This window comes from Hippopotamus amphibius, chromosome 13 (genome assembly GCF_030028045.1).
Source record: "Hippopotamus amphibius kiboko isolate mHipAmp2 chromosome 13, mHipAmp2.hap2, whole genome shotgun sequence".
Lineage (NCBI taxonomy): Eukaryota > Metazoa > Chordata > Mammalia > Artiodactyla > Hippopotamidae > Hippopotamus > Hippopotamus amphibius.
In genome coordinates this window covers 3334850-3360537 of record NC_080198.1, presented here as the reverse complement: position 1 = coordinate 3360537, position 25688 = coordinate 3334850, and the positions used below count along the sequence as shown (strand labels likewise).

Below are 25688 nucleotides of genomic sequence, written 5' to 3'. Positions count from 1 at the left end.
TTGTTCCAGAATGGACCAACAGTTGCTTCCAAACCAACTCTTAGACGAAAGGAAGTGAAAATGTTCTTGTGGGTGGACAGGAAAGAGGGCAGAGGGAGGGTGCAGATCCCTGCCTGTCTCCGGGTGTCTCAGGCCCCAGTGCCTGGCACAGCAGGCGCTTGGAGAAATGCTGCGTGGAAGCTCTCCCATAACCCATGGCGTGACCTTTCCAGGAGCTTCTCGTCCACAAAAGTAAATTGCAAAGGAGCAGCGAGAGAGACAGAAACATGGCAAGGTTTCGGATCTTCAGTCTTCATCGCTCATTTAAATGCACCTCTATGGAGAGCAAATATTTTCTTATGAGAGGGGTGAATGGAACTCCAAAGGCCTGTGCACCACACAGCCCTCCTCCCTGAAGGGGCTGGAAATGGAGGGGAAAGAGGGTGAGGGTCTGTTAAGAGCGGTGTCCCTTCCTGCCTGGTGTGGAGCTGGGGCTGCTCCAGGGTGGCTCTTGGTGCCCCGGGGATTGTCAGGGTCTTCATCAAGAGCTTTGTCGTGATCATTGCAGGTCACCGTGGACCACACTGACAGCCTGCACCTTCTTTCCTGACGGGCCCGATTCTCCCAGCAAATGCCTCGCAATTCAGGTCCCCCCTCTCTGACCCGATGATCGCCATCCCTCCCACGGCTGAGACCTTGGCATCTCTCTTTGACCTTTGGCCTCACTGCTGACCCAAGGGACCCTGCCCTGGGACATTCCTGAAGTCATCTGAAGTGGATGGCACCCTTGGGAGGTGGGCAACAGGCAATAAATATGACCTATGGATACAGGGGTACAAGTGACCCCACCCTGTACTCGGAGCCTGGATTGTCCCGAAGGTGCCCATGGTGTGGGGCTGAGAGGAGCCAGCATGGGCAGCCCCGGAACTGTGGGCTGGACTCCGCGGTGGGCATCCCCGCTGAGGAATAAACTCAGACAAAGCCCCTGGCCCTTAACCACCGGGCTGCACCCTCCCATTCGCTGCAGGACAGGGGTGAATCTGAGACCCCTTGTTCCCACGCGTCTGAGAGCCTCCACGGGAGCCAGGACTTGTCTGTCTCGTTCTCTGCTGCATTCAGCTGGATGCATCGAGTAGTTAGCTGTACAGGCTGTTGACACCCCGAGTCACTGTCACCCATCCTTCTTCCCAGAACCCCTGCGGTGTCTGGCTCTCAGCTGGTCTGGGTGGAGCAGCTGGAGAGCTGGAGGAGGGGCCCTGGGTGTCCTTCAGGGTCGTCAGGGTCATCCGGAGCTGGTGTGGAGGAAGCGAGGAGTGTGCCGGGCTGAGGCACAGCTGGGGCTGGAGTTGTGACCAGCTGCCCCTGCCCATCACGCCGGGACGCACAGTCTCCCCACAGAGCTGGGGCATGCTCTGGGCAACAGGCTGCTGGGCTGATCTTCCACAAGTCCCACCTTACAGGAGAGGAAACCGAGGCCTGGGAGCTGTACCTGGAATGTCAGTGGACAGGCCCAAGGGGCTTCAAGTGCACAGGTTTCTAAACTGAGACCTGCAGACACACCCTGGCATCATTCAGCGGCTGCATTTTATCTGGCTTATGTCCTGGGAATTCTGTGCAAGATTCTGTTGGAATCTGCTACTTAAGGAAAAAAAAAAAGTTTGGAAGGCACTGTTCCCCTTTTCCAAGTGGAAAAACTGAGTGTGGGGTGGGAGGCAATAACTTACCAGTGCCCCAGTGTGAGTTAGGGGCAGAGCTGGCCCCAGGGGTCTGTTTGCCTGGGGGCCCTGGGGGAGGCCTGCCATCTTCAAAGACCCCTGCCCAGACTCAGGCTCGGGGGGTGGTGTTGAACCCCATCCAGGAATCAGCCATGACGACAGCCGTGTCCCCTTTAAGCAGAGAGCCGCCTGCTGCAGTGGGTGGACTCGTGCCCAGCCAGTGGGAGCTGTGAGCTCCCCTCCCACAGCCCCTCCCTGGGGAGGGCGAGGGAGGGACCGAGCAGCGTGGCTCCCGAGGGAGTTGGTGGCACTGGGGAGACAATAGCAGACATGCTGTGTGGGCTCAGCCGGGAGACCCCTGCAGAGGCGGGTGAGTGACGGGGACCCGTAGGCAGAGTGACGGGGCTGAAGCCTCTCGTCCCTCTGGAACTGCCACCCAGAGAGGAGCCTGGGATGGTGAAGCCTGGGACGGCCACTCCCAGACCCAGAGCTTGGAGGGAGGGCAGGGCGGGACACCTGGCTGGTGTGGGCAGGTGACAGGACTGTCTGTCTGACCCTGGCTGCGGGGACTGAGTCCGTCGTGCTGTCCCACACAGCACGGCCAGAGGGCCGCGCTTCTGCCTCAGGTGTGCCCCAGGGAGGTGCGTCCTGCCCCTGCGTGAGCTGTGGGCACTGGCTCCCTGGTCAGGGTGCTGTAGAGGGAGATTCTGCGTGGGCTCAGGGAAGGAGGCGGAGGCCCTGGCCTGGTGGCATCAGGTCGGTGAGCCTCAGGCTCTGGGAATGCAGAGGGGACAGGTGTCCCTCAGCCGCCACATTCCTGGGTGGGCCCGGGGCCGGGACCCTGGGAGGGGCTCTGGAGCAGACTAGGTCACCCTTCACTCTGTGTCCTGCGCCGCCCTGTCAATGCCTTCCCGTATTCAACGTACTCCTGGTGTTACCTGCTTGCAGCAGCTCCAAGGGTAGGGACTGTGGTCCCAGTGGACAGATGGGGAAACTGAAGCTCGGAGGGGCCGGTGGCTGCCCAAGGCCCACAGTGGCTGAGCCTGGATTGGCACCCAGGGGATTTTTATAGCAGAGCTCCCCTCACCATGCTTCTGAGGGCCCGTGAACTTAGGTTCCCACCTCTCCACCCATGGCAGGGGGCCGAGACAGGGTTACTCCTAGGCCCCCCGATAATAATAATGTGAATAATAGTAGTAGCTGATGGCTGTTGAGATCTTGATCTGTGCTAGGCTCTGTTTGGAGCGCTCTCTGTGCATTTTCTCATTTAATCCTCACAACACTGTGCATTCAGTACGGTTGTTCTCCCCATTTTACAGTTGGGGAGACTGAGGCACAGAAGTTTTAAGTGACTTGTCCGAGGCTATAGCTAGAAGTAGCACAGCTGGGCTTTGACCCCATGCGGTCTACCCCTGCCCCCTCCTGGTGACTCCGTTGCCCTCCTGGCCTGGGCACATCTGTCCTCTTGACATTAGGCCCAGGAAGTGGGCTTACCTCATCCTGCAGTGATCAGAGCCACAAGGGCAGCAGTGCCCTGGATACCTCACCTGGGGCCGCCAAGGAGGTGTCTTCCCCCTCCTCATGGTACTGTGGCCTCTACCAAGGCTCGGGCCTCAGCATCGCCTGCCTGGACCTTAGCCCCAGTCTCCTCCCTGGCCTTCTGGCTCTCACCCCCCACCCTATCCAAGCTGCTGTGGGAGAGAGTTTGCTAAAACTCAGATTTGACCACAGCTTCTTATCCTGGCATTTAAGGCCCTTCATGATCTCCCTGGCTTTTTCTCTCTCTGATGACTTCCTTGACTCCCACCCTCACCCTCGCAGCCCCCACCCTAGTCTCCTCTCAGGTCACAGAGCTTCATGATCACATTTGGTGTCAGCACTGAGGCTTTTTTTAAAGAAAAGTCCAAAGATGGAGCTTCAGGCACAGTGGGATCCAGGTGCTCAGTTAACATGATTAGGACTCCAGGTCTCTGCTTGCTTTTAGGCGAGCTTTATTTCTAGGCAGATTCCTCTCCTTGAGGCTCCCAGAGGGACCCCCTAGTACCTTTGAGCTTATGGTCAGACAGCTCCATCCTCCCTAAGGAAAGAGAACCTATTTCCAGTAGTTCCAGCAAATGTCCCAAACAGGTGGCCACTCCATGCACCCTCCACATTTCACAGAGCAGGCTGAGACCCTGAGCAGTCAGGCCACACACAGTGCTCCTCAGGGAAAGCCAGGCTAGGGCCTGGGGCCTGTGGGACGCAATGCCCAGGGCCCTTTCTCCTCCCCGATGGACTCTGCTAGCACAAGTCCTTTCTCAGTCCCATACCCTGGCCATGCCATCTTGGTCCTGGGAGCCTTATTCACCCCAGTAACCCTGAGCCCCTGCAGGAAGGGATGTGACCGGGACTGGGGCACACAGTAGGCTTGAAAGCCGATTTTGGCAGGAAACCCCCACACCCCACAGTGTCCACTCTCCTCTGACTCCCAGCCACAAAGTGGTCTTTGTTTCCAGCGCCTGGGAAGGCTCAGACAGGGTGTGTGTGTGTTGGGGTGGGTGAGAGGGTCCTTCTGCCGTGGCCTGAACTGCCCATTCCTCTGGAGGGCCCTCACCAGAACCACCTGGATCTTCGGGCAGGCCTGACCTCCTGCTCCTCGGCAGGGCCGTGCCTGTGAGAGAAAGCCCAGTCCCCAGACCACGGAGGCCAAGGCCTCCAGACCCTGGGAGGCCTGAGTTTGCATCCTGCCTCTGCCTCTTCCTGATTCTATGACCTTGAACAACTCATTCCACCTCTTTGATTCCCATTGTCCTGATCTGTAAGTGGGAATTGAGTTTCAGGTGATTTACTGAGCCTTTACTGTGTGCCAGACTCTCCAAGCCAGAAACAGCAGTGAGCAGGCAGACAGAACCCAGCCCCCAGGGCTGACATCTTAGTGGGCAGGGGCAGATAGTAACGAAAATCTTTAAGTTAAAGGAAAGGAGAAGTGAGGTCTGTTAGGGAAGGAAGGCGATGGGAAGTGCTGGAGGTGTGGGGCGCGCGGGTGTCAGTTCAGTCTGCGTGGGGAAGACGAGAAGGGGAAGGTTCCACAAGTTCCTGAAGGAGGTGAGGAAGGGGGTTTTGTGGATGTCTGGGAAGGTGCATTCTGGGCAGAGGGAACAGCCAGTGCAAAGGCCCTGAGGTGATCTTGAGGCTGGTGTGTGGAACAGTGAGGAGACCAGCACACCAGAGTAGAGCTGGTCCAGGAGAGAGCATTAGCAGGGAGGTCAGGGAGGCCTGGGGACCGTACGTTGTGGGCAGAACTTTTGCTTTTATTCTCCGCCAGGTGAATTGAGTCTTCACTGCTCCATTGGTGACCCAGTTTTGGGGTGATGCTCTTAAATATTGCGGGTTTCAGAGGGACGTGGGAGAGCACAGACCCAGGAGGCCACGGCCTTCCTTGAGCCTGCGCCCCGCCCCGCATGATGTTGGGGCCGTCGTGGTCCCGTGGAGGATGTCCGCCTGAGCGTGGGCTCAGGGCCCAGTGCTGGGGACCCCACACACCTTGTGGAAAGGAAATCACAGGGCTGGCAACCTCTCTGGTCACGTCCAACCTGTGGGTGCCTGAGCCCTAACATGGGCCTCTTGGGGGCTGATGCTGCCTCCCCGGGTGCCCCTCTTTTGGGGTCTGTTGCCCTCATGTTTGGAGGGAGAGAGCAGAGCTGAGGATTAAGGATGTGGTCTGCCACGGGCCAGAAAGACCAGTTCCAGTCTGTCCTCTGCAGCTCCCCAGCTGAGTGGCCTCTCTGGGCTTCAGTCTCCCTGTCTGTAAAATGGGATTGTTAGTGAGCTCTAGGAAGAGTTAAACAGTGCCGGTCAAGTGCTTGGAGTGGGCCTGGCACCAGGAGGGCCAAGCCCCGGGCTCCTTTGTCGGTTTTTTTTTTTCCTAATCCTTGGCACCAAGTGAAGCAGATGTCTGCTTGTTAAATCTATTGATATATTTCTTTTTGTTTCTCTTAAAAACATGGATTGAACAGAGCGAGGGTCACCCCGTGGCCAAGCTGATCTCTCCGCGGCTTCTGGGGAGGCCTGTCAGCTGCGGGGATTGGGGCTGTCACTCCGAGGTCAGCCTACAACCAGCTTTGATGCTTCTCCCTCCAGCTGCCTGCCCCGGTCCAGCCTGCCATGGCCAGAGTGTGAGCATTCAGTGGTCATGAGTGCCCAAAGGAGCCGGGGCTGCTGCCAGGAGGGCCATAGGTGTCACGTCTGAGTCCCCCAAGACTGTCATGGGGTGGGGGGAGGGTGCAGGAGGAGGCCTGTGGCTCTGCCACTGAGGAGCTGTGTGACCCTGGGCAGTTCCCTTAACCTCTCTGTGCCTCAGTTTCCTCATCTATAATGTGGGGATGATCATGACACCCACCACGTAAGATTATCATGAGGATACAGTGGTAATAATTTAAAACTTCTTAGAATATGTCCTGGGTTCAAATCCTGGCCCTGCCGCTTGCAGTGGGAAGTCACCTATCCTGCCCGTGCCTCAGCTCCCCCGTCTGTAGACTGGGAATGACGATCATCCCACCTCAGAAGGTGATGAGGATACATGAGGTAAAGCTTGTGAAGCACCTAGCACACTTCATCAGTAGGAGTTGTTACCATTATTAATAGGAAAATTTTCCTAACAAGGTGAGTAAAAGGGCCAGCGAGAGAGCTTCCATGCGTCCTGGCTCCGTGTACCACATAACCTCTCTGATTCCTCCTGCCAACCTGTGAGGTGGGTAGTAGCACCCCCACTGTGCCAGAACTCAGAGAGGAGAAGCGACGTGTCTCAGATCCCTTAGCCACTGGGCAGCAGATGTAGGATCCAAAGCCCGTCCTTCCCTTTCCATCGAGCCAGCAACGCCTTCGGAGGTGGGGCCGACCCAGCCAGGACTGGCCAAGCAGCAACGGGCCGCTGTGTGCAGCTGTGGTTGGACCCAGGGACGACCGGGGGCCCCCTTTTCCCCAGCGGCACTCAGGCTGCGCTGGTCCTGCGGCTGGCTTGCTATCAAGCGGTCGTTTTCTGTTCGACCCAAGTTGAGCCTCGCGGGACTGGTTTTCCCAGTGGCCCTTCTCAGATGCTGAACACTCCCTCCTGGAGGCCCACAGAGCCAGGCATCAGTCACGCCCCCGTGGACAGCCCTGCCCAGCCCCGCTTCCCCCGCCCCCCAGCCCCTCTTCTGCTTAGGCGGGACCCTGGCAAAGGCAGCCTGGCCAGGAGCTGACTTCCTTTTCCCTTTGTCAAAGCTCAATAGCTCCCTGGGGCCCAGAGAAACGGAGATAATGAAGGTAAATTAGCAACGCTTTCATGATGAATAAAATAAAAAAGAAACCCACCCACCCAGGCTGCAGCTTGGGGGCCGGGACCAGGTGTACAGTCTGTGCTCAGCCGGTGTCTCTCCCTCTTTCCCGCCCCGCCCCCCCCCCACCCCCGACTTGCCCAGCCTGAGTTTGCTGGACGGGCTGGCATTTCTGCGGAAATGAAGTTCCCTCTGAAGCGAGCTCTTACAGGACTGATTGACTGAAGGCAAAAGCTCATAATTGCCCATTGCTGGAAGGAGGAGACAGGAAAAAAAACACTCGGGTAAAAATATCTCTGTTTTTTGTGCACGTTTCCAGCTGAAAATTGGTGGGAAAGATGTTTTTGAAAAGCCTTCATCTCTAAGCATATAATTACCAGGTCCCAGAACAAAAAAGAGAGAGAGCCGGAGAGAGCAGGCATGTTCTCCGAGGGAGGAGGACTGGGGTCTGAACCCTCATCGGGTTTTCTATAAATAAAATAATTCCCTCAAATTCTCATGCCTGGGCTGATGGGAGCCAGCGGTGGGGGGAGACACCCCCATTTTGTAGATAGAGAAGTAGAGACTCTAGCCACAAAGTTAACAAGTAATTCTGGCCCTGCCTTAGCTCTTGGTTTGAACGCGGCCTGTCTCCCCCTGACCTGAGGATGTTTGTGAAAGTGGGGCACGGTCCCCTCTGAACAAACATCGGCAAACATTATAGCATTCCTTATTGGGTGCCTTTCTGAATGTGGCAGGGGTCTTAGACATCCAGAAGCCCCATATCTGGCAATCAGTTATCCCGAGTGGCCTCAACCTCCAAGAGGGGTCATCAAGGCCACACCCTAAAATGCACGTGCCTTCTCTAGAGAAGAGGCTCTCAAGTCCTCACGTACGGCCCACTGACTCTTTGTCTGCACACACTTGTATGAGTCTTGGTGTGCATCACACCGTCAGGCCTGTGTGACAGCTGAGCCCAAAGCCAGCAGACCCCCACACCTCAGCTGTCCCAAGTGTGCCATCGCAGCCCAGTTTGGCACCGTGTCATTCACTGGAGCAAAATTTGAATATTGGGATGAGGGAAGGGCAGAGAAATAGCGTTGAAGACAAACCACAGAGACACCCAGGAAACGGGTCCTCTGCTTCAGCAGCCAGCGTCCTGCACCCTCTGCTTCCCAGTCAGCATTAACCCTTCGCTGTTCCTCTCCATTCTTTGGGATTCTACGGCTCTGAATTTGGCAAACTTGATCCTCTGCTTTCTTGGCCTTAGGAGACAATCTTCCCCCTCTCCCATCTCCAGACTCCTGAGCTTGGAGCCAGCAAGCTTATCTCTGGTCTTCCCTGGACAGCCCAGGAGAGAAGGATTTTCCAGTGGCAGAATCCAGTTTGCATGGGATAAGACAGATTTTAATCCCAGCATTGCACACATGAAATACCAGAGAAGTTCACCGTCACACAGTTGATCGAACCCAATCTTTTTAATTTTATTAGCTCAGAAACATCTTGTTGAATCTAAATGAAGTGCGAATTAGGGAACCGTAATAGGAGGCATTATACTTAATGGGGTGTTGCTTGAATCCGTGGCAGCGAATGTGAACACAGGGCCTGTAGGTGGGGGGTTGAGCAGAGCAGCTGGGGGCCAACTCCAGGGGCCTGGAAATGACTGGGCTTAACTGCGGTTTGATTTGTTATTTCCCACCTTCTGGCAAAGCTAAGGGAGCCTATCCCCAGTCTGGAGAAGTAGCTTCTCAGTGCTTAGAGCTGCAGGTGGCGAAGCTTTTCAGGCTTGCTTAGACCCTGACCCTGGGCTGAACCTGACCCTGACCCAGCCTGAGCCCCACCCTTGACTCTAAAGCAGTGGTTCTCAATGAGGGGCAGGGCCGGGGGGCGGGGGTGTTGGGGGGGGGGGTGTATTGCTCCCCCACAGGACATGTGAGATGTGTAGAGTCATTTTTGGTTGTGATGCCAAGGTGGGATGCTACTGTCATCTAGTGGTTAGAGGGCAGGGATGCTGCAAAACATCATACAGCATCCACAGGAAACTGTCAATAAATAGTACTAAGCTTGAGAGACCTGCTACAGACTGAGCCCTGTTCCTGGTTCTGACTGAAACCCGACCTTGGCCAGGCTGCATCCTGATCTCGACCCAGGTTGACCCCATCTCTGGCTGAACGCTAATCGGAGCCTCCCCCTCGTGAAAAGGGCGTGGCTGGGATGGACTAAGAGGCTTCTGCCCCCTGCCCGGGCTGATTTCCTCCCCAGTCCTCTCTCCCTGCCTCCTCTGAAGAGTGAGGAGGGGGACGGTCCTGTGAGCGAGGCCTTGCTGTGGCCAGGGGGCTAGGAAGGGAGTGGCCTTCCCACAGCTGGTGAATGGTGAACGGGGGTGGGGACAGAGGGGGCCTCTTCAAGGCCAGGCGCAGCCTGTGCGGACCCCGGCGAGGCCTGAGGCAGCGTCAGAAGCCTGGGAGGGGGTGTGTGCAGGAGCCTGGGGGGCGGCCCCAGAGGTGGCATGGGAGAGCCACCTGCTTGCCTGTTTGCCAGTTCACCTTACCCATCTCAGTCCAGGGCCGAGCGGGGACTTGGAGAAGGACTGTGAGAAAAAGAACTTGGTCAAGGGAGCCTGGAGCATAGGGCGAGGTGGGCGAAGGGGCCTGGGGTCTGGCCCTGGGTCTTTGCAGAGGCGGCCTTGGCCAAGGGCTGTGTGACTAAGGGCACGAGTTGTCCCTCTCTGAGCCTCAGCTTCCTTATCTGTACGTGGAATGATGGTTGCAGAGATGGTTAATCACTGGACGGCCGTGAAGTGCCCAGTCTGTGGTGGGTGCTCTGAAGAGTGTTGCTTGAGAGCAGAGACAGAGTTGCCCTTGTGGGGAGAAGCCATGAGGCTCCCCCAACAGAGACTCAGGTGGAGCTGGTGGCAAGAAGGAACCCCTCTAACATGCACTAAGCAGAAGATCCCCAAGGCAGGAGGGGTTTGCCTGATAGAAATGACAGCGGGGCTCAGGGCCTTCCCTCTTTTCTCTCCCGTGCAGACGATGGGCCTTACTCCAAAGGAAGCAAGGACACAGGAGGGGCCGACGTGGCTCTGGTGTGCCGCAGACAGAGCATCCCAGGTACCCAGCCTCCCCTCCTTCCCCCTTCTCTGTGCTGCAGGCACAGAGAGCTCCAGGCGGCGCTCAGACGGCATCAGCTCGGTTGCTAACTCACTCTGTGACCTTAGACTAGTCACTTAACGTATCTGATCCTCCTGCGGAAAAAGGAGATGATTTCACCCAGCGTCACGCAGCCAAGCGTGCTGTTTACCAAGTGTTGGCCTCACTTGTCCTTGAGCTGGGGGCCCATAATTGCCCCACGCTGCCCACTCACCCCCTGTCTGTCGGCAGAGGAGTTCCGAGGTGTCACCATGGTGGAGCTGACCAAGAAGGAAGGCAGCACGCTGGGCCTGACCATTTCAGGCGGCACCGACAAAGATGGGAAGCCCAGGGTCTCCAACCTGAGACCTGGCGGGCTCGCAGCCAGGTGAGAAGTGGGCTTGGTGGGGTTACCAGGAGGGGGATCAGGGGGCAGGGAGGAGGTACTAGGGCCTTCGGCAGAGCCATCAGACAGCTGCTTTGGAGCACCTGAGAGCTTGGTGTCTGTGGAGGGAAGGCCTCCAGCGGAGGCTGGGACTCTAGGCCCTGGATGCTTCTTTCCCTTTACATCAGAGCCAACTCACCGCTCACCGGGCCCTCCAGGCCTTTGCATATACAGTTTCCTCTGCCTGGAAGGCCCATTCCCTAGGCATCCTCCTGGCAGACTCCTATTCATCCCTCCACACTGCCTCTGGGAAGCCCCCAGGACCCCAGGCTGCGGCAGCCGCTCTGCTCTGCTGGCACAGCCCTGCACACACTGCCTGTGTTTTCCTATTATTTCACCTCTGCGGCTGTCTTGGACGGTGACTTCCATGAAACCTAGGAGTTAGCCTCTCTATCACTGCCCCTCTGGGCCCAGGAAAGACAGTAAGGGATAGCAAAGGAGGTGATGATCTGGCCACTCTGTGGGCTGTCTGGGGCTGGTGAGAGCGATAACTCTGAGGGCAACACCCCAGCTGGAGGGAAAGCGGGCAGAGCAGTATCAGAGGAAAGACCAGGCCTAGGTGTCAGGCAAGTTTAGGTTAGAATCTGCTGCTCTCCTACTCACTTGCTGTGTGACCCTGGACAATGTTTGACCTCTCTGAGCCTCAGCTTCCCCATCTGTAAAATGGGGATCCAGAGACCATAAGGATTCAGCGGGACGGGGATATGAATGCCAGTACCTGTTCCCGTGCGTGTGCTCTGGCCTCCTTTCTCCCAGGAGTGACCTGCTGAATGTGGGCGACTACATTCGGTCGGTGAACGGGATCCACTTGACCAGGCTCCGCCATGATGAGATCATCACTCTGCTCAAGAATGTGGGCGAGCGTGTGGTGCTGGAGGTGGAGTATGAGCTGCCCCCGCCCGGTGGGTGCCCTTGAACCGGGAACTTTCTCCACTGCCTTGGTCATGGGTGGACAAGGCTGCCTCCTTGCCCGCACCTGGGTGGTGGGTGGGGATCATGCCAGCTGGGGTGGGTGGGACCTGGAGACTGGCCACAAACACCCAGGCTGTACTTGGGGCTTTGTCTATACCTGCAGTACACTGTCACCAGGAGGTGGCAGGGACCTGCTTATCACCCCTTGTCATCTTGCATATTTAGTTTCCAGATGCTTCTCCTTTAGTGGGGAAGGCTTTAGGAATGTCACTGAATAAATTGTTCCCTGCCCTCCCATGCAGCGCTGAGTACTGTGCAGGGTTTAGCTTGGCTCTGAATTTTCAAATTTGGTCTGAAGTCTTGAAATTTGAGTACCTGTCTGGAATTTAGCTCTGGCCTAAGACTGCCAGCCATGGACTCAAGCCTGAGTTCTGCCATTGTCTCTGTGGGAGTGTGGGCCAGCCCTTTCCCCTCTCTAAGTGGCGGACTAAGTGGGTTTTAGGGAAGAGGGTGCCTCTAAGCCTCACTTGTCCTACCTGTAAAATGGGGTGGGGGAAGTGTACACTTCCTATAATATCTGTGACTGGTCACCCAATTGTCCTGGAATGAGCTTTGGGAACATCTGCCAGCTTGTGATGCAACTGAAGGATCAAGGAGTCCTCCATTTCTCCCCAGCCCCTGAGAACAGCCCAGGGATCGTTTCAAAGACAGTGGATGTCTCCCTCTACAAGGAGGGCAATAGCTTTGGCTTTGTCCTCAGAGGTTAGTGTAAGAGTCACCTTTGGGGTCAAGGGATGGGAAGGCTAATGCCAATTCTGTGTGTGTTCTGTTTTGCTCTAATGAATTTGACATATATAAAACCTTCCCTCTGAGTTTTAAGAACCCAGGACCATTAAATCAAGTATTGAGTGAAAACATTGGCCAAGCAACAAAGTGTGCATGATTGGGGGGAGTGAGAGGGAAAAGTTGTAACAGAAAATGAAGTTTGGAGCTGCCTGGCAACCAGGGAAAAAAGGGAAATAGGATGAGATCTCAGGAAAAGAAGCAAGCTGTTTAACAGAGAGAGGACTTTGGTCCTGTTCCTTACTTTTTGTCCCAACTCTGGGTGGGATTTACAGCTGGTATATCATAGGAGGGACTGTGAATAGCCAGGGCAAAGTCCTCAAGCAGATTTAATTAAGGAAGCCTGCTTAAGGTCTGGGTCGGGACCTCTGGGCACCAGGGAGGGAGTGGGTAAATGACTGTCAATTCTGTCCAGGAGGTGCCCATGAAGACGGGCACAAGTCCCGCCCGCTCGTCCTGACCTACGTGCGGCCGGGCGGCCCTGCCGACAGGTGAGCCTGAGCCGGGGGAAGCTTACAGCCTTGCCCTGAGCGCCCTCCCCTGGCTCCCCTAGGAAGAAGGCAGAGGGGACATCATACACGTTCTCTAGTCACCTGGAGAACACTGAGGTGCAGACAGGGGACACCCCTGCCCAGAGTCACTCAGTGAATTATTGGTGGAGCCAGCACTAAACCCCAAATGGGAGCGACCCCAAGGTCTTTCTTCCCCAAGGTCCTCCTGTCTCAGGGGTCAGGGGAGAGGTGGAGCGTGAGCTTTGGTGTCGTTCCCTGGCCTTCATTTTCCTGTCTGTGGAATGGGTCCAATAGTGCAGCCCCTGAGAGCTGCAGCGAGGGAAGTGGGGCATGGTGACCGGCGTCACTGTGGCCCTGTGTGACGCAGCCTCCCCAGTCCTGGCTGTGCTGCCAGCCTGGCCCTGCCTGGGCCCTGCTCAGAAGCGCCAGAAGCAGAGACTATGGGGAAGGAACACACCCAGTTCCCAGCTCCTGACCCCTTGACCTCCTGGTGGGAGATTCCTGGCCATTTTAAGAAAAGCCTGGAATGGCCTTGTCAGAAATCTAAACCCGTCCTTGGGACTGGCCTGTGACAAGCTATTCATAGAGCCTCCCAGAATAGCGTTGGCCACCTGTTGGAGCAGGCATTCCAGAGCTGGGATGTGACCCAAACCGAGGTGAACCCCCTCAGGCCCCCCCCCCCCCCCACCGGGGCCCGGCGGAATTCCTTCCCAGGCGCGTTTGTCACCAGGCCAGAATCACTGCTGAGAAACAAGGTGGGAGCCCTGGGCAGGGACCTCTGTGCTGGCGGCGCAAAGCCTCCAGACTGCCTGTCCTTCGTGCCGAGTGGCCCTGGTAGGGCTGCGACCCTGTTGGGGCCCTGATAGTGACCTCGAAGGGCATCCCCAGCTCAGATGCGGGAGGGTTGAGCTGGGACTGTGAATTTATTAAGCACCACATGGGGCGGGAGGTGTCGGAGCTGACCCGACCCCCACCTTCCCCGCCCGCTTCAGTGATTCAGCTGCTTCCACATAACCTGCCTGGTTCTTTTGCTCACACGTGCCTTCCTTCCCTCGTCCACACTGTCCCTTTCTCCTTCACCCGCTCCCTGCCCTCCCTCTGTTCGCGGGCTCGCACGGGGTGAGCTTGACGGAGCGGGCCCTTCCCCACAGGGAGGGCTCCTTGAAGGTGGGGGACAGGCTGCTGGGCGTTGACGGGATCCCGCTGCACGGGGCCAGCCACGCCACGGCCCTGGCCACCCTGCGACAGTGCAGCCACGAGGCCCTCTTCCAGGTGGAATATGATGTGGCCGTCCCAGGTGAGTCGGGGCCCTGAGGGCTAGGGCTGGAGCAGGAAGAGGCCCAGGGATGGAGAGAAGGTGGTAGTGGGTACAGATCCTCCCCACGGCAAAAGCTGTGTGACCTTGGCCCAGTCACACCATCTCTGAGCTTTTCTGGGTCGTAAGCACCCTGCCAGGCATCATTTGATGCACTGGGGATCCACCTGAGAACGACACAGATTAGGTGTCTGTTCTCACGAGGCTGACATTCTGGTGGGGAGATGTGGACAAGAGATAGACTAGAGCACATATGGAGTGTGTCAGATGGTGGTAAGTGTGTAAAAAAACCAGAACGAGAGATGGGGAAGGGTGGCGGATGTCCTCTAAGCTGCAGCCATCCAGGTGAGAGGAAGGTGATGGTGGCTGGACCAGGGGCTGAGCAGGGGGATAGACAGGACGGGATTCAGGAAATGTGACGGAGATCTGCTGGCCTGGTTTGCTGATGTTTGGACATGGGGATGGGGTAAGAGTAGAAGGAGTCGGGTTTTATTTTCCAGCCACTGGGTGGGTGAAGGGGGTGCTGTCTTCTGAGATGGGGAAGGCTCATGGTGAAACCCACAGTTCAGTGTATACAGTAGGCTCTCAATATATGTGAGCAAATTCGTGTTGTCCAGCAAAGCCCTTAGCTTAGAGTCCCTGAGATCTGAATTCCTGCCCCTCCTCTGCTGCTGAGTGGCTGTGTGAACGTGGATGAGGCCTTGGCCTCCATGCACCTCAGTTTTCTTATCTGTGAAGTGGGTGCAGTGATCCCTCCCTGGCAGCGATGGTTAAGTTGAGATGCAGGAAGGTGCTCAATACTTGCATCTCAGACTCTTCTTTCCTTCCACGTACCAGACACGGTGGCCAATGCTTTGGGGCCCTTGATGGTAGAAATAACCAAGATGCCAGGGTCTGCCTTGGGGATCTCACTCACCACCGGCTCCCACCGGAACAAGCCAGTCATCACCATCGACCGCATCAAGCCAGCCAGTGTGGTGGACAGGTGGGCACCTGCTGAGAGCTGCCGTGGTGTGGGGGGTGTAGGGGGAGAGCCGCCCAGAGGTGTGTCTGGACGGACCAGCCTCTGCCTTTGCTCCCCAACCCGGCCAGGAGCGGGGCCCTGCGTGCTGGAGACCACATCCTGTCCATCGATGGCACCAGCACCGAACACTGCTCGCTGCTTGAAGCCACCAAGCTCCTGGCCAGCGTGTCGGAGAAAGTGCGGCTAGAGATCCTACCTGCACCCCAGAGTCGGCAGCCCCTGAAGCCCTCAGAGGCAGGTCGGTCCCCTTGGCAGACCTCAGGGCCCAGACCTGAGGGCTCATGGATCAAAGCCATGGTCAGACTAAAATTTACCGGGACAATTGTCTATTCCCACAGGGAAGCTCGAACTGTCAAGTGCAGCAGCTAAGGGTGGGGAGGTGGGATGGGGAGGGGACATTCCTTCTGTGCCCTGTGCTACTCAGAGTTTGGACCCTGGGCTCAGCTCAGGGCCCTTGGCAGGTCCAGAGGAGACAGCCGAGCAGTCAGGGAGGGCCTCAAACCAGCCCTGTGAGGAGCTGGGGGCTCCTAGCCTAGAGCAGGGACCTAGGAGCTGGGCAGTTGTAAGAGCAGAGGGCGTAGATGGTCCCAGAGGGCAGAGCTGGGGCCTGGGTCAGGGTGGAGGATGCTCATAGGAAGGCAGCCTCCTGTTCAGGGCAAGGAAGTGCCTCCAGCAGCCTAAACTTTGGGTTTTGTTCTTTTTTTTTTTTAAACCTTGGGTTTTGAGTTCAAATCCCAGCTTTGTCCCTAATAGCTGGACAGGTGCTTTGCCTCTCTGAGCCTTAGTTGCCTCATCTGTGAATAGGAGTGAGGACCCCGAGTGCACAGGCTTGGTCGGGGTGGTCAGGCTGTGAATTTCAGCTCTCAGGGCACCGTGGCAGGGGGGTTGGGGTGAGGATGGAGTCTGCCTGCCCCACCCTTTGCAAGCCCAATCTTCCAGAAGAGAAAAATTCTGCAGATCAGATGTGGGGGGACTGCCATCGCTACAGTCTCTACCAGGGTCTGGTAAGGCCCTGACAAGCCACAGCAGGGGCTGATAGAGGAGGCTTTGGGGCTTGAAGTACCGTCATCTCTTCTCCCACCCCCTGTTGTGGTGCTGGGGCTTCCCACGGGTCATCTGAGTTCAGTCCCATGACAAGTCTGCAAGGTTGGTACAGAGGCGCTGAGGCCTCGAGCAGTGCAGACCCTTCCGAGGGCACACAGCAGCCGACAGTCCCCCTGGCTCTCACTAAACAAGCCTCTGCTAAGCACCGAGCGCTGCTGTGAGCACGTCACCTGTGTTAACTCATTCTGATCCTCCCAGCTTCCCTAGGAAGTAGCCACTGTCTTTGTCCCATTTTACAGATATGACAGTGAGGCACAGGGGGACTAAGTGACTTGTCCCAGTCCCACAGCTGGGCAGTGATGGAGTCAGGATTGGGCCCAGCTGCTGGCCCCAGAGTCTGCTCAGCCCCTTGGTGGGGGGAGGGGTACTGCATGGGGAGGCAGAATCGATGGGCCGAGATCATTGGGACCTCACCCATTCATCTAAGAACATATTCCACCAGGCTGGACATCCCCCCCCCCAGAGTCCCGTGTAGAAGGAACACAGGGCCTGGGTGGTGGGCAGGAGAATCAGGTTGGGGAGGTGAGGGAGGCAGCATCTGGTAGAGGGTCTGCGGGGCCCCCTGGGAAGCAGATGCTCAGCTGGAGTAGTGTTCGGTGGGGCTGAGGCCTGTGGAAGGTTGAGGGGCAGGAAGTGGGAACAGCTTCAGACTGCGATGCAGGTCCCTGCAAGCCTGGGCCAACCCAACAGGGACCCAGGTGGCCCCCCAAGAGCCCAGCGTGGGGCAGAAATGCCAGGCCCTGGTGTCCTGATGCTCAGCCCCCCGCCAAGGCTGCCCAGGCTGCAGGGCTGCGGCAGAGCCCCAAGGTGCCGCAGCTGGTCGCTGTCTGCAAACTGCACTCCTTGGAGCCGACTGGCCCGTTCTTGAGCTTCAGAGCCAGTCGGCCTGGTTCAAATCCTGCTCCTCCACCGCCTCCCAGCTGTGGGCCTTGGTCTGGGCCAGCATTCTCTCTCGTGTCCCTGCCTCTCGGGCTGCTGCGTGGCTGAGCCCTGAGCACAGTGCCCAGCACACAGTGGGTGTCCAGGACGCGTGGGCAAAATCTCCGATGCCCAGCCTGGCTCGGGAAACTCCAGATCTTCTGTTCCTGCTCTCCTCCCCTCACAGTGCAGGCAGGAGCTCATCCTCCAGGGGTGTAGTGATTCAGACTCCCTCAGCCCCTAACACCTTTCTCTTCTCTTCCTCCCCCACAGTGAAGGTGCAGAGGAGTGAGCAGCCGCATCGCTGGGACCCCTGCATGCCCTCCTGCCACAGCCCCCGGCCTGGCCACTGCAGGACGCCAACCTGGGCCACTCCTGCTGGCCAGGACCAGAGCAGATGTAAAGTGCTCTCCCTGTTGTCACTCTCCCCCGTTCCTAGGGAGGGGCTTGAACCTGTTTTATAGAGAAGGAAACCAAGACTCAGGGAAGTTAGGGGCCGGCACAGCGTCACCTCACACATTAGTGATGATATGGGCCCCATCTGGCAGCTGGGTTTCACCAGGTCTGTGAAAACCCTGCAAGCTTGGAGGCGGAGAGGGGGAGAGACTGGCCTGAGGTCACGCGGCAGCATGGTAGAGTGGGGGAAGGCATCCCTCTGTCTCCCTGAGGCAGGGTGGAGGGCTCTGCTGGGGCTCACGGGTCTGTGCTCTCATCTCCCCAGCCTTGTCCTCATCTCCCTTTTCCTCGCCGACCATGAACCATGCCTTTTCCTGCACCAATCCCAGCACCCTTCCTCGCGGATCCCAGCCCATGAGCCCCCGGACCACAATGGGGCGGAGGAGGCAGCGAAGAAGGGAACACAAGAGCTCATGTAAGCCATGGTCTCTTCCCTCCCCCGCTGGGCTGCCTCTATGCCTGAGAGAGAGAGTTGCCAAAAGGTGTGGGTATTATGGGCAGGGCTGGGGGCTGGTGGAGGGCATTAAATAACCTGTGTGGTACACCAGGCTGCTGCAGATGGTTGGGCAGGTTGTGCACTGCACAAGGGCACACCTGAGGGATGACAGTTAGTTTGTACACTTTGTCTTGTATTTTTATTATGAAAAGTTCCCAGCAGGTGGTGGCAAAGTGTCTTGAGGAAAGGATGCCTTTTCAGATTTGCGCAAATTTCTCACAGTAACTCCATTTCATTTTTCTCTCCTTACACCCTCTGATCCATTACAGGGTGTGGTGTTACTTTATCTTCACCACCTCTCTGACATTTGTTAATTTTCCCTAAGACAGAGACACACAGGCCTGAAACTAGCCATCTGGAATGTAGTGACTTTTAGTTTTATTAGATATGTATATTTCTACTTAACATTTGCTAATAAATATTTCTCTTTATGATCACTATATATAGTTCCTTTTGAAATGAAGGCATTTAAGTATTTTTTAAAATGAATAACTGTAAAGACAGATAATAACGGATGATAATGCAGGAGACATGTGGAAGTAGCAAAAGTCACAAGAATGCCCAGAATTTTGAAATCTTTCCTGGAAAGAATCTTCCCTTTGTTGATGTAGAGAGTGTCCTCAGCCTCCTTCCATGTGAATTGCAGAGGCCTCCAGGAAGAATGGAAGGTCAGACTGGGCCATTTAGGATTGAACCAGTTGAGGGAAGAAAGAAATATAAGTAATCTGGCACCTGAAAGAAGCTAAATATGGTTATGAGCTTCCTGGCAGCCAAGATGAAAAGGGAAAGAGAATTCAGAGTTAGACGATAGATAAAATACACCTTTGTCACCCACTGAAGCAGGGGGTGTGTAGGTGAAAAGATTCAGAACTGTTGTTCACAGGGAGGAGCTTATGGAGCCTGGAGACTCTTGGGATCCCTTACCTGTCTCCTTCCTTGATGATAACAATGAGTTAAATAAAATTTTTTGAACACCTCCAGTTTTCCAGGTACCTTATCATTGGGGATGTAATAGTGAAAAAAATAATGAATATAAATATAATAACATAACATATCCAACAATAAACTATGTGTAACATTGTAATGTATGATATATAATAGAATAAGAAAATAATAGACACAATAGTGTAATTAATAGAATAAAATGTAAAAAGTTTTATTTAATAAATGATATCCAATATCCATATTAATAAAATGTATTTTACATATGGAATATAAAATAAAATATATTAAATACCATATCAGATAGTTAAACACACTTATACAACCCAGAAATTCCACTCTTGAGTAAATGCCCAAGAGAAATGAAAACATGTCATGTTCACCCAAAAACATATTTACAAACGTTTATACACATTATTCATAATATCCAAAAGGTGGAAACAACCCAGATGTCCATCAATGGATGGATTAAAAAAATGTGGTATCATCATACAGTGGGGTTTTAGCCTCAAGAAAGAAGGAAATTTTGATGTATGCTATATACAGGGATGAACCCTGAAAACGTTATGCTAAGTGAAAGAAGCCAGACACATAAGACCACATGTGGTATGATTCCATTGATATGAAACGTCCAGAATAGGCAGCTCTATAGACGTAGAAAGTATATAGATCAGTGGTTGCTTAGGGCTGGGAGAGATGGGAGGATTTGGGTGATTAACTAAAGGAAACAGGGTTTCTTTGAGGGATTGAAAATGTTCTAACATTGATTGAGGGGATGGTTATACAACTTGAGTATACTAAATACTCAATATACTAAAACCATTGAATTGTATATACTCTGTGGATAAATACTGTGGTAGCTGAATTGTATCTCAATAAAGCTGTTACCAAAAATGGCATAATATATACTATAATATCTAATTGTAATATAACGTGATATTTGATACATGATACAGTAATAAAATAAGTTGAAATGTAACATCACACAACATGACATAACATAACATCACCGACCCTCAGAGCCTCTGTTTTACAACATGGCAGTCCCGGGAGCTGTCTTCCTTAATCCTTGCCACAGCTCTGCCAGGTGGGACTCGTGATCCCACTGCTCAGGTGAGGAAACTCAGAAAAGGCCTCAACTTGGCCCCGCCCCAGGGCGAGTCAGGCCTCCCACTCACTTGCCCCTCCGATTCCAGTTGTCGGGGCCGAGGGTGGGTGGGCTCTGGCAGGAAGGCTTCCCTGGGACTGTGCTCTGAGCGGCGTGCCCGCCTGCCCCGCAGTGTCGCTGGCCTCCAGCACGGTGGGGCCAGGCGGCCAGATTGTGCACACAGAGACCACGGAGGTCGTGCTCTGCGGAGACCCCCTCAGCGGCTTTGGCCTCCAGCTCCAGGGCGGCATCTTCGCCACCGAGACCCTGTCCTCCCCACCCCTTGTGCGTTTTATCGAGCCTGACAGCCCGGCAGAGAGGTAAGCCTACTGCCCCCTCCCCACTGAGCCTGCCACTCTCCAATTAGGGGGTGGGGTGGGGGGCTCACGGACAGCCAGGGAGAAACCGAGTCACACAGCCTGGCTGCACAGTGTTATCTTATCAACCATCACATCAATCCCATCACTGGCCCCATTTTGTAGATGAGGAATCAGAGGCTCAGAGAAGCTGATTCACCTGCCCAGGGTCACACAGCTTGTGAGTGACCCAGGACATGATCCCCTGTGTATCTGAAGTCAGAGTCCTCTATATACATCTCCTAAGGCATGGCGTTATTCCCATTGGACAGAAGGAGAAACTGAGGCCCGGCAAGGTCACACCTCAGCCAGAGTCCTGTGGTAAATTGTCTGAGGATCTACAGCTGGCACAGGGCAGTCCTAAGCGTTCCACCCTGTCCCGGGAGCGAGGTGAAGCCCAGGTTTGGGCCTGGCCCTGCTCCTGCACAATGTTCCTGTCTCCCAACCGGGCCTCTTCTCTCCGCCGGGCCGCCCGGTTCAGGTGTGGGCTGCTGCAGGTAGGGGACCGTGTCCTGGCCATCAACGGCATCACCACCGAGGATGGGACAATGGAAGAAGCCAACCAGCTGCTGCGGGACGCGGCACTGGCCCACAAGGTCGTGCTGGAGGTGGAGTTTGACGTGGCAGGTGAGTGGGTGCCCTGAGCTTCCTCCTCTCCTTCGGGACCCTGTGCTCCCTCCTCTCTCTACCCTGCTCCCCCCAGCCCCCGGCCCTGCCCTGATCCTTCTCCCTGAATTTGCAGTGTGTCCCCAGCACTCGTGGTGGGAGAAAGGCGTTGGCCGGGGAGGAAGGAATTGCACACACCAGTGTGAGCGTTGATGAGGGATTTTGCAATGAAACAGGAGCTGGGGGCGGGGGTGGTGGTGGTGAGGGTGTATGCAAAGACCCCCAAACAGCTTGGTTAGAGTTCTGGTTCTGTGATTTGGACCCTGTGTGACTTTGGACAGGACCCTTCCTCCTCCCCCCTCCGTTCCCCTCCCCCCAGTGTAAAATAGTGAATACAATCCTCTATCACAAGGGGTGGTGTTCAGATTAGATGAGATAAAGTGCGTGAAAGCACCGCTGAGGCCCAGCACGCGAGAGGCACCCAGTAAGTCGTTGCTGGAGCTGAGTGCGTTGGGCTGGGCTGCGGGGCCCCCCGTGGGGTGGCAGCTGTGAGGTCTGGATTCTAGTCCTGACTCTGCTCTGACCCCTTGGGTGCTTGTGTCGGACAAGTCAGTGCGCCGTGCCTCAGGTTCCTCATTTGTGGGTGGAAGGAGCAGGATGGGGTTGTTTGGGGTCCCTCCCCACTGGACCGGAATGGGTGTGGGACGGGGACTCCCGGAGGCTCTTCCCTTGAGGCTCACGTGGGTTTGTGTCTGTTTGCACCCAGAGTCGGTCATCCCGAGCAGCGGCACCTTCCACGTGAAGCTGCCCAAGAGGCGCGGCGTGGAGCTGGGCATCACCATCAGCTGTGAGTGCCTCCCCACCGCCTCCGCCTGCGCCGAGAAAATGCCCAGCACCCGGCCCGGGGCGGAGGCTCGGGTTGGGAGGGAGGAAGGGTGGCTGGCTTGGCTTTCCCTCCACGGGCAATGCCCAGTTGTGTGTTCTCAGGCATGTCTTCTCGAAGCCTCGGTTTCCCGTTCTGCGCGATGGGAGTCTCTGGTCTTTTTCGTCTCCGGGGGTGGTTCAGTGGTTTGTAAGGCACCAGACACCTGGGCCAGGTTTGCTTTTCTGTTTGCCTCTGTGGCCCCAGGGCCCAGAAAAGGCCTGGAACACAGCAGGTGTTCAATTCATGTTCGTCAAAGGAATGAAAGTGAGGGACTGCAGGATGGAAAGAGAAAGGTAGAATACACAGGCATGGGAACAGTCAGAACGCTCCCCAGCCCGCATCTCACTCAGGAAAAGCCAAAGTCCTCTGGCTTCGTCCACTGCCGTCTCCCCATTACACCGTGGAGGGGCAACTGTCCAGAAGGGCTGCTGCTGCCACTCCTTCCCGCCCCAGACTCCGCTGTCAGGGGCAGTGGGAGTTTAAGCAATTGCGGGGGAGAAGCTGCTTCCAGCCCAGGAACCTCTTGGCAGGGCCGCCAGGTGCAGTCGCCCAGGTTGTACATGACACAAAAGTGCCCATTCGAGGTAGACTTAAAATTTTCTAACATTTTCTCAACAGACTAATTAAAAGGGGCACCTTTGACTCATTTGCAAAGGTGCTGCATGGGCTGGAAGGACCGCCTTACACCTGGTCACTCAGGGGAACCCCGTTAGCCCAAATGGATTCTTTGGCCAGGAAAACTCAGCCACCCATTGTCTTAGATCATGTTCCCTGGGAAATAGCTTCTCACACGAGGAGTTATGTGCAGCGGCCTTATGGAGGAGGGCCCTTAGGATCAACACCTGTGAGCAGGGGAGACCGCAGGACCAGGCAGAGGGAGGAGCGGGGCTGCAATGTAGTCCCAACACAGGGCTCAGCCAATTCACCGGGAGCTGTCCGCTGGGGAGGCCGCGGGAGTTGTCCTGAGTTGGGGCTGGGAGCCGGGCCTCGGCACCACCGCGTGGACCAGTCATTGGGTGCAGGCATTATCTTGGGTGAGGCTGCTCTCTCAGCCAAAGGCCAACCCCTCCGCGGGATCCTGCTGTGAGCCCTTGGCAGCCAGCATTCCCTGCAGCAGGAGAAGGAAGAAGTCAATTGTTGAAGAGTCACCTAGTGCTGGAACCTGGCCCTGTGCCAGGTGCTGGGGACACAGACACCAGCCAGACAAAGCCCCTCAGGGAGCCCTGCCCGCTGGGGGATGGGCTGAGTGTGGGAAGTGTTGTCCCGCTTCGTCTAGTTAATCTCTGATGTCCCCATGAACTCTGTGGCCTCATCCCCATTTTACAGAGGGGAAACTGAGGCACAGGGAGGGGAGCTGATTTGCTCACAATCACCCAGCCAGGGAGCTGAGGGAGCAGGGTGTGCGGCTCTGAGTCCACGCCCAACTCCTGGCCCCCCGAGGCTGAGGTGACCCGAGGAGGGCTTTGTGGCTCCTTCCCTCCAGCGGCCAGCAGGAAGCGAGGGGAGCCCCTGGTCATCTCCGACATAAAGAAAGGCAGCGTGGCGCACAGGTAGGGGAGCCCTTTGCAGGGGGCTGGGGGGAGCTGGCCCACGGGGGTGGGCTTGGTGCCTGCGTGTGCAGGCTCCTTCCTGTCCCCACCCTGCTCCTGCAGGACGGGCACCCTCGAGCCGGGTGACAAGCTGCTGGCCATCGACAACATCCGCCTGGACAACTGCCCCATGGAGGACGCCGTGCAGATCCTGCGCCAGTGTGAGGACCTGGTGAAGCTGAAGGTCCGCAAGGACGAGGACAACTCCGGTGAGGGCCCCCGCACCCCACCCACACAGACCCCAGCGGGCAATCTGGGGCTCGCTCCGGCCCAGGAGGGAGCATGGTGGGTGCCACCCAGGGGCTGCTGGTGGAGACCCCTTGAATGAAGATGCAGGGGGGCAGATGGTAGATTTCTCCCTGCCCCGGGGTCTGGGCTCTTCCAAGGGCCCTTGTGAGGTCGGCTGGAGTTTGAGCGCGGCTTGGGTCCAACAGGCCCTGTACAAAGCTGCTGTGGGCAAATGACTGGGTGGGGTGATGAATGGGTGGGTGGGGGTGGGGGATGTACATGAGGCTGCAAACTCAGACACCTCTGAGGCTGGACAGGTGACAGAAGTGAGTGAATTGGGGTGAAGGTAAGAAAAACAACACAGTTTGGGTGGACAGAAGGAAGGGGAGAGGACGGTGGCCACTGGAGAGAATCTCGTGTTCAGAGGGGCAGCTGCCAACTCCTACCCTGAGAAAGAGGATCACTGGGGGGCAGATTTCAAATATTTTTTAAGAAAAACTGGAAATTTGGTATCTTCTTATCGATATTGTCATCACCACCATATCCTTGTTATTTTGTGTGGTGTGTGAAATCTGTATTATAAAATGCTGCTTCCATATTTCTGTTCTTTTTGAAGTAGCTGTTTCGGTGAAAGGAAACATTTCTGGAAGCAGAAGATGGCCTCTGGTGGTGCCATCTGAAGTCCTGGCATAGGGGAATGGGTGAATTAATGACAGATGGAATGTTTGAATTAATGGCTGAGGGAATAGTTGTATTAATGGCATAAAACAGTGAGTGTATTAGTAGCTGAGGGAATGGGTGGGTTAATGGCTAAAGAGGGAACAGCTGTATTAATGGCTGGGGAAAGAAGTGTATGAGTGGCTGAGGGAATGCGTATATTAGTGACTGAGAGTAAATGAATTAGGCTGAGGAAAAGGGTGTGTTAATGGCTGAGGGAATAAGTGTATTAATGGTGTGAGGGAATGGTTGAAATAATGGTAGAGGGAATGGGTGCAATAATGGCTGATGGAATGTTTGAACTAATGGCTGAAAGAATGGTTGTATTAATGGCTGAGAGAATAAGTGAATTCATGGCTGAGGGAATAGGTGAATTAATGACTGAGAGAATGGGTGTATTAGTGGCTGAGGGAATGGGTAAATTAATGGCTGAGGGAATGCCTGTATTAAGGATATGAGGGAATGGGTGTATGGGCTAAGGGAATTGTGTGTTAGTGGCTGAAGCAGTGGATGAGTTAATGGCTGAAGGAATGGGTGAAATAATGGCTGAGAGAATGGGTGTATTAATGTCAGGAGAGAATGGGTATATTAATGGCTGTAGGAATGAGTGAATTAATGGCTCATAGGAGTGGTGAATTAGTGGCATGAGGAAATATGTGTATTAATGACTGAGGGAATGGGTGTGTTAATGGCATGAGGGAATGGGTATCTTAATGGATGCAGGATCGGATGTATCAAGGCTGAGAGAATGTGTGAACTAATCCTTCAAGAGATGTGTGTATTAGGCATGAGAAATGGTGTAAATATGGCTGAGGGAATAGGTGAATTAATGGTAGAAGGTATAAGTGGATTAATGCCTGAGGAAATGGGTAAATTAATGGTTGGAGGGATGTGTGCATTAATGCTTGTGGGAACTAATGTTTGAAGGCTGAGGGAATGGTTGAGTACTGGCTAAAGGAAAGAGAGCATCAGTGGCTGAGGGAATGAGTGAAATGATAGCTGATGGAATTGGTGATTTAAGTGTGGATGGAATGGGTGCATTAATAGCTGAGCGAATG

At 55.4% G+C, this 25688-nt stretch overlaps 1 protein-coding gene across 1 annotated transcript in view; it reads left to right on the top strand.

Moving 5' to 3' along the window:
- Window positions 1-1989: 1989 nt before the first annotated feature.
- Window positions 1990-25688, top strand: part of GRIP2 (glutamate receptor interacting protein 2) — a 56098-nt gene continuing 32399 nt past the window's right edge. Inside the window, exons 1-16 of the mRNA XM_057705973.1 lie at window positions 1990-2064; window positions 9997-10077; window positions 10348-10483; window positions 11297-11442; window positions 12128-12214; window positions 12711-12786; window positions 13959-14104; window positions 14960-15107; window positions 15215-15384; window positions 17442-17567; window positions 17890-18039; window positions 20343-20529; window positions 21047-21192; window positions 21938-22018; window positions 23580-23646; window positions 23749-23894. Of these exons, the coding sequence (XP_057561956.1) occupies window positions 2025-2064; window positions 9997-10077; window positions 10348-10483; window positions 11297-11442; window positions 12128-12214; window positions 12711-12786; window positions 13959-14104; window positions 14960-15107; window positions 15215-15384; window positions 17442-17567; window positions 17890-18039; window positions 20343-20529; window positions 21047-21192; window positions 21938-22018; window positions 23580-23646; window positions 23749-23894 (1933 nt within the window). The 5' untranslated portion in view covers window positions 1990-2024. The remainder of the gene's footprint in view (window positions 2065-9996; window positions 10078-10347; window positions 10484-11296; window positions 11443-12127; window positions 12215-12710; window positions 12787-13958; window positions 14105-14959; window positions 15108-15214; window positions 15385-17441; window positions 17568-17889; window positions 18040-20342; window positions 20530-21046; window positions 21193-21937; window positions 22019-23579; window positions 23647-23748; window positions 23895-25688) is intronic.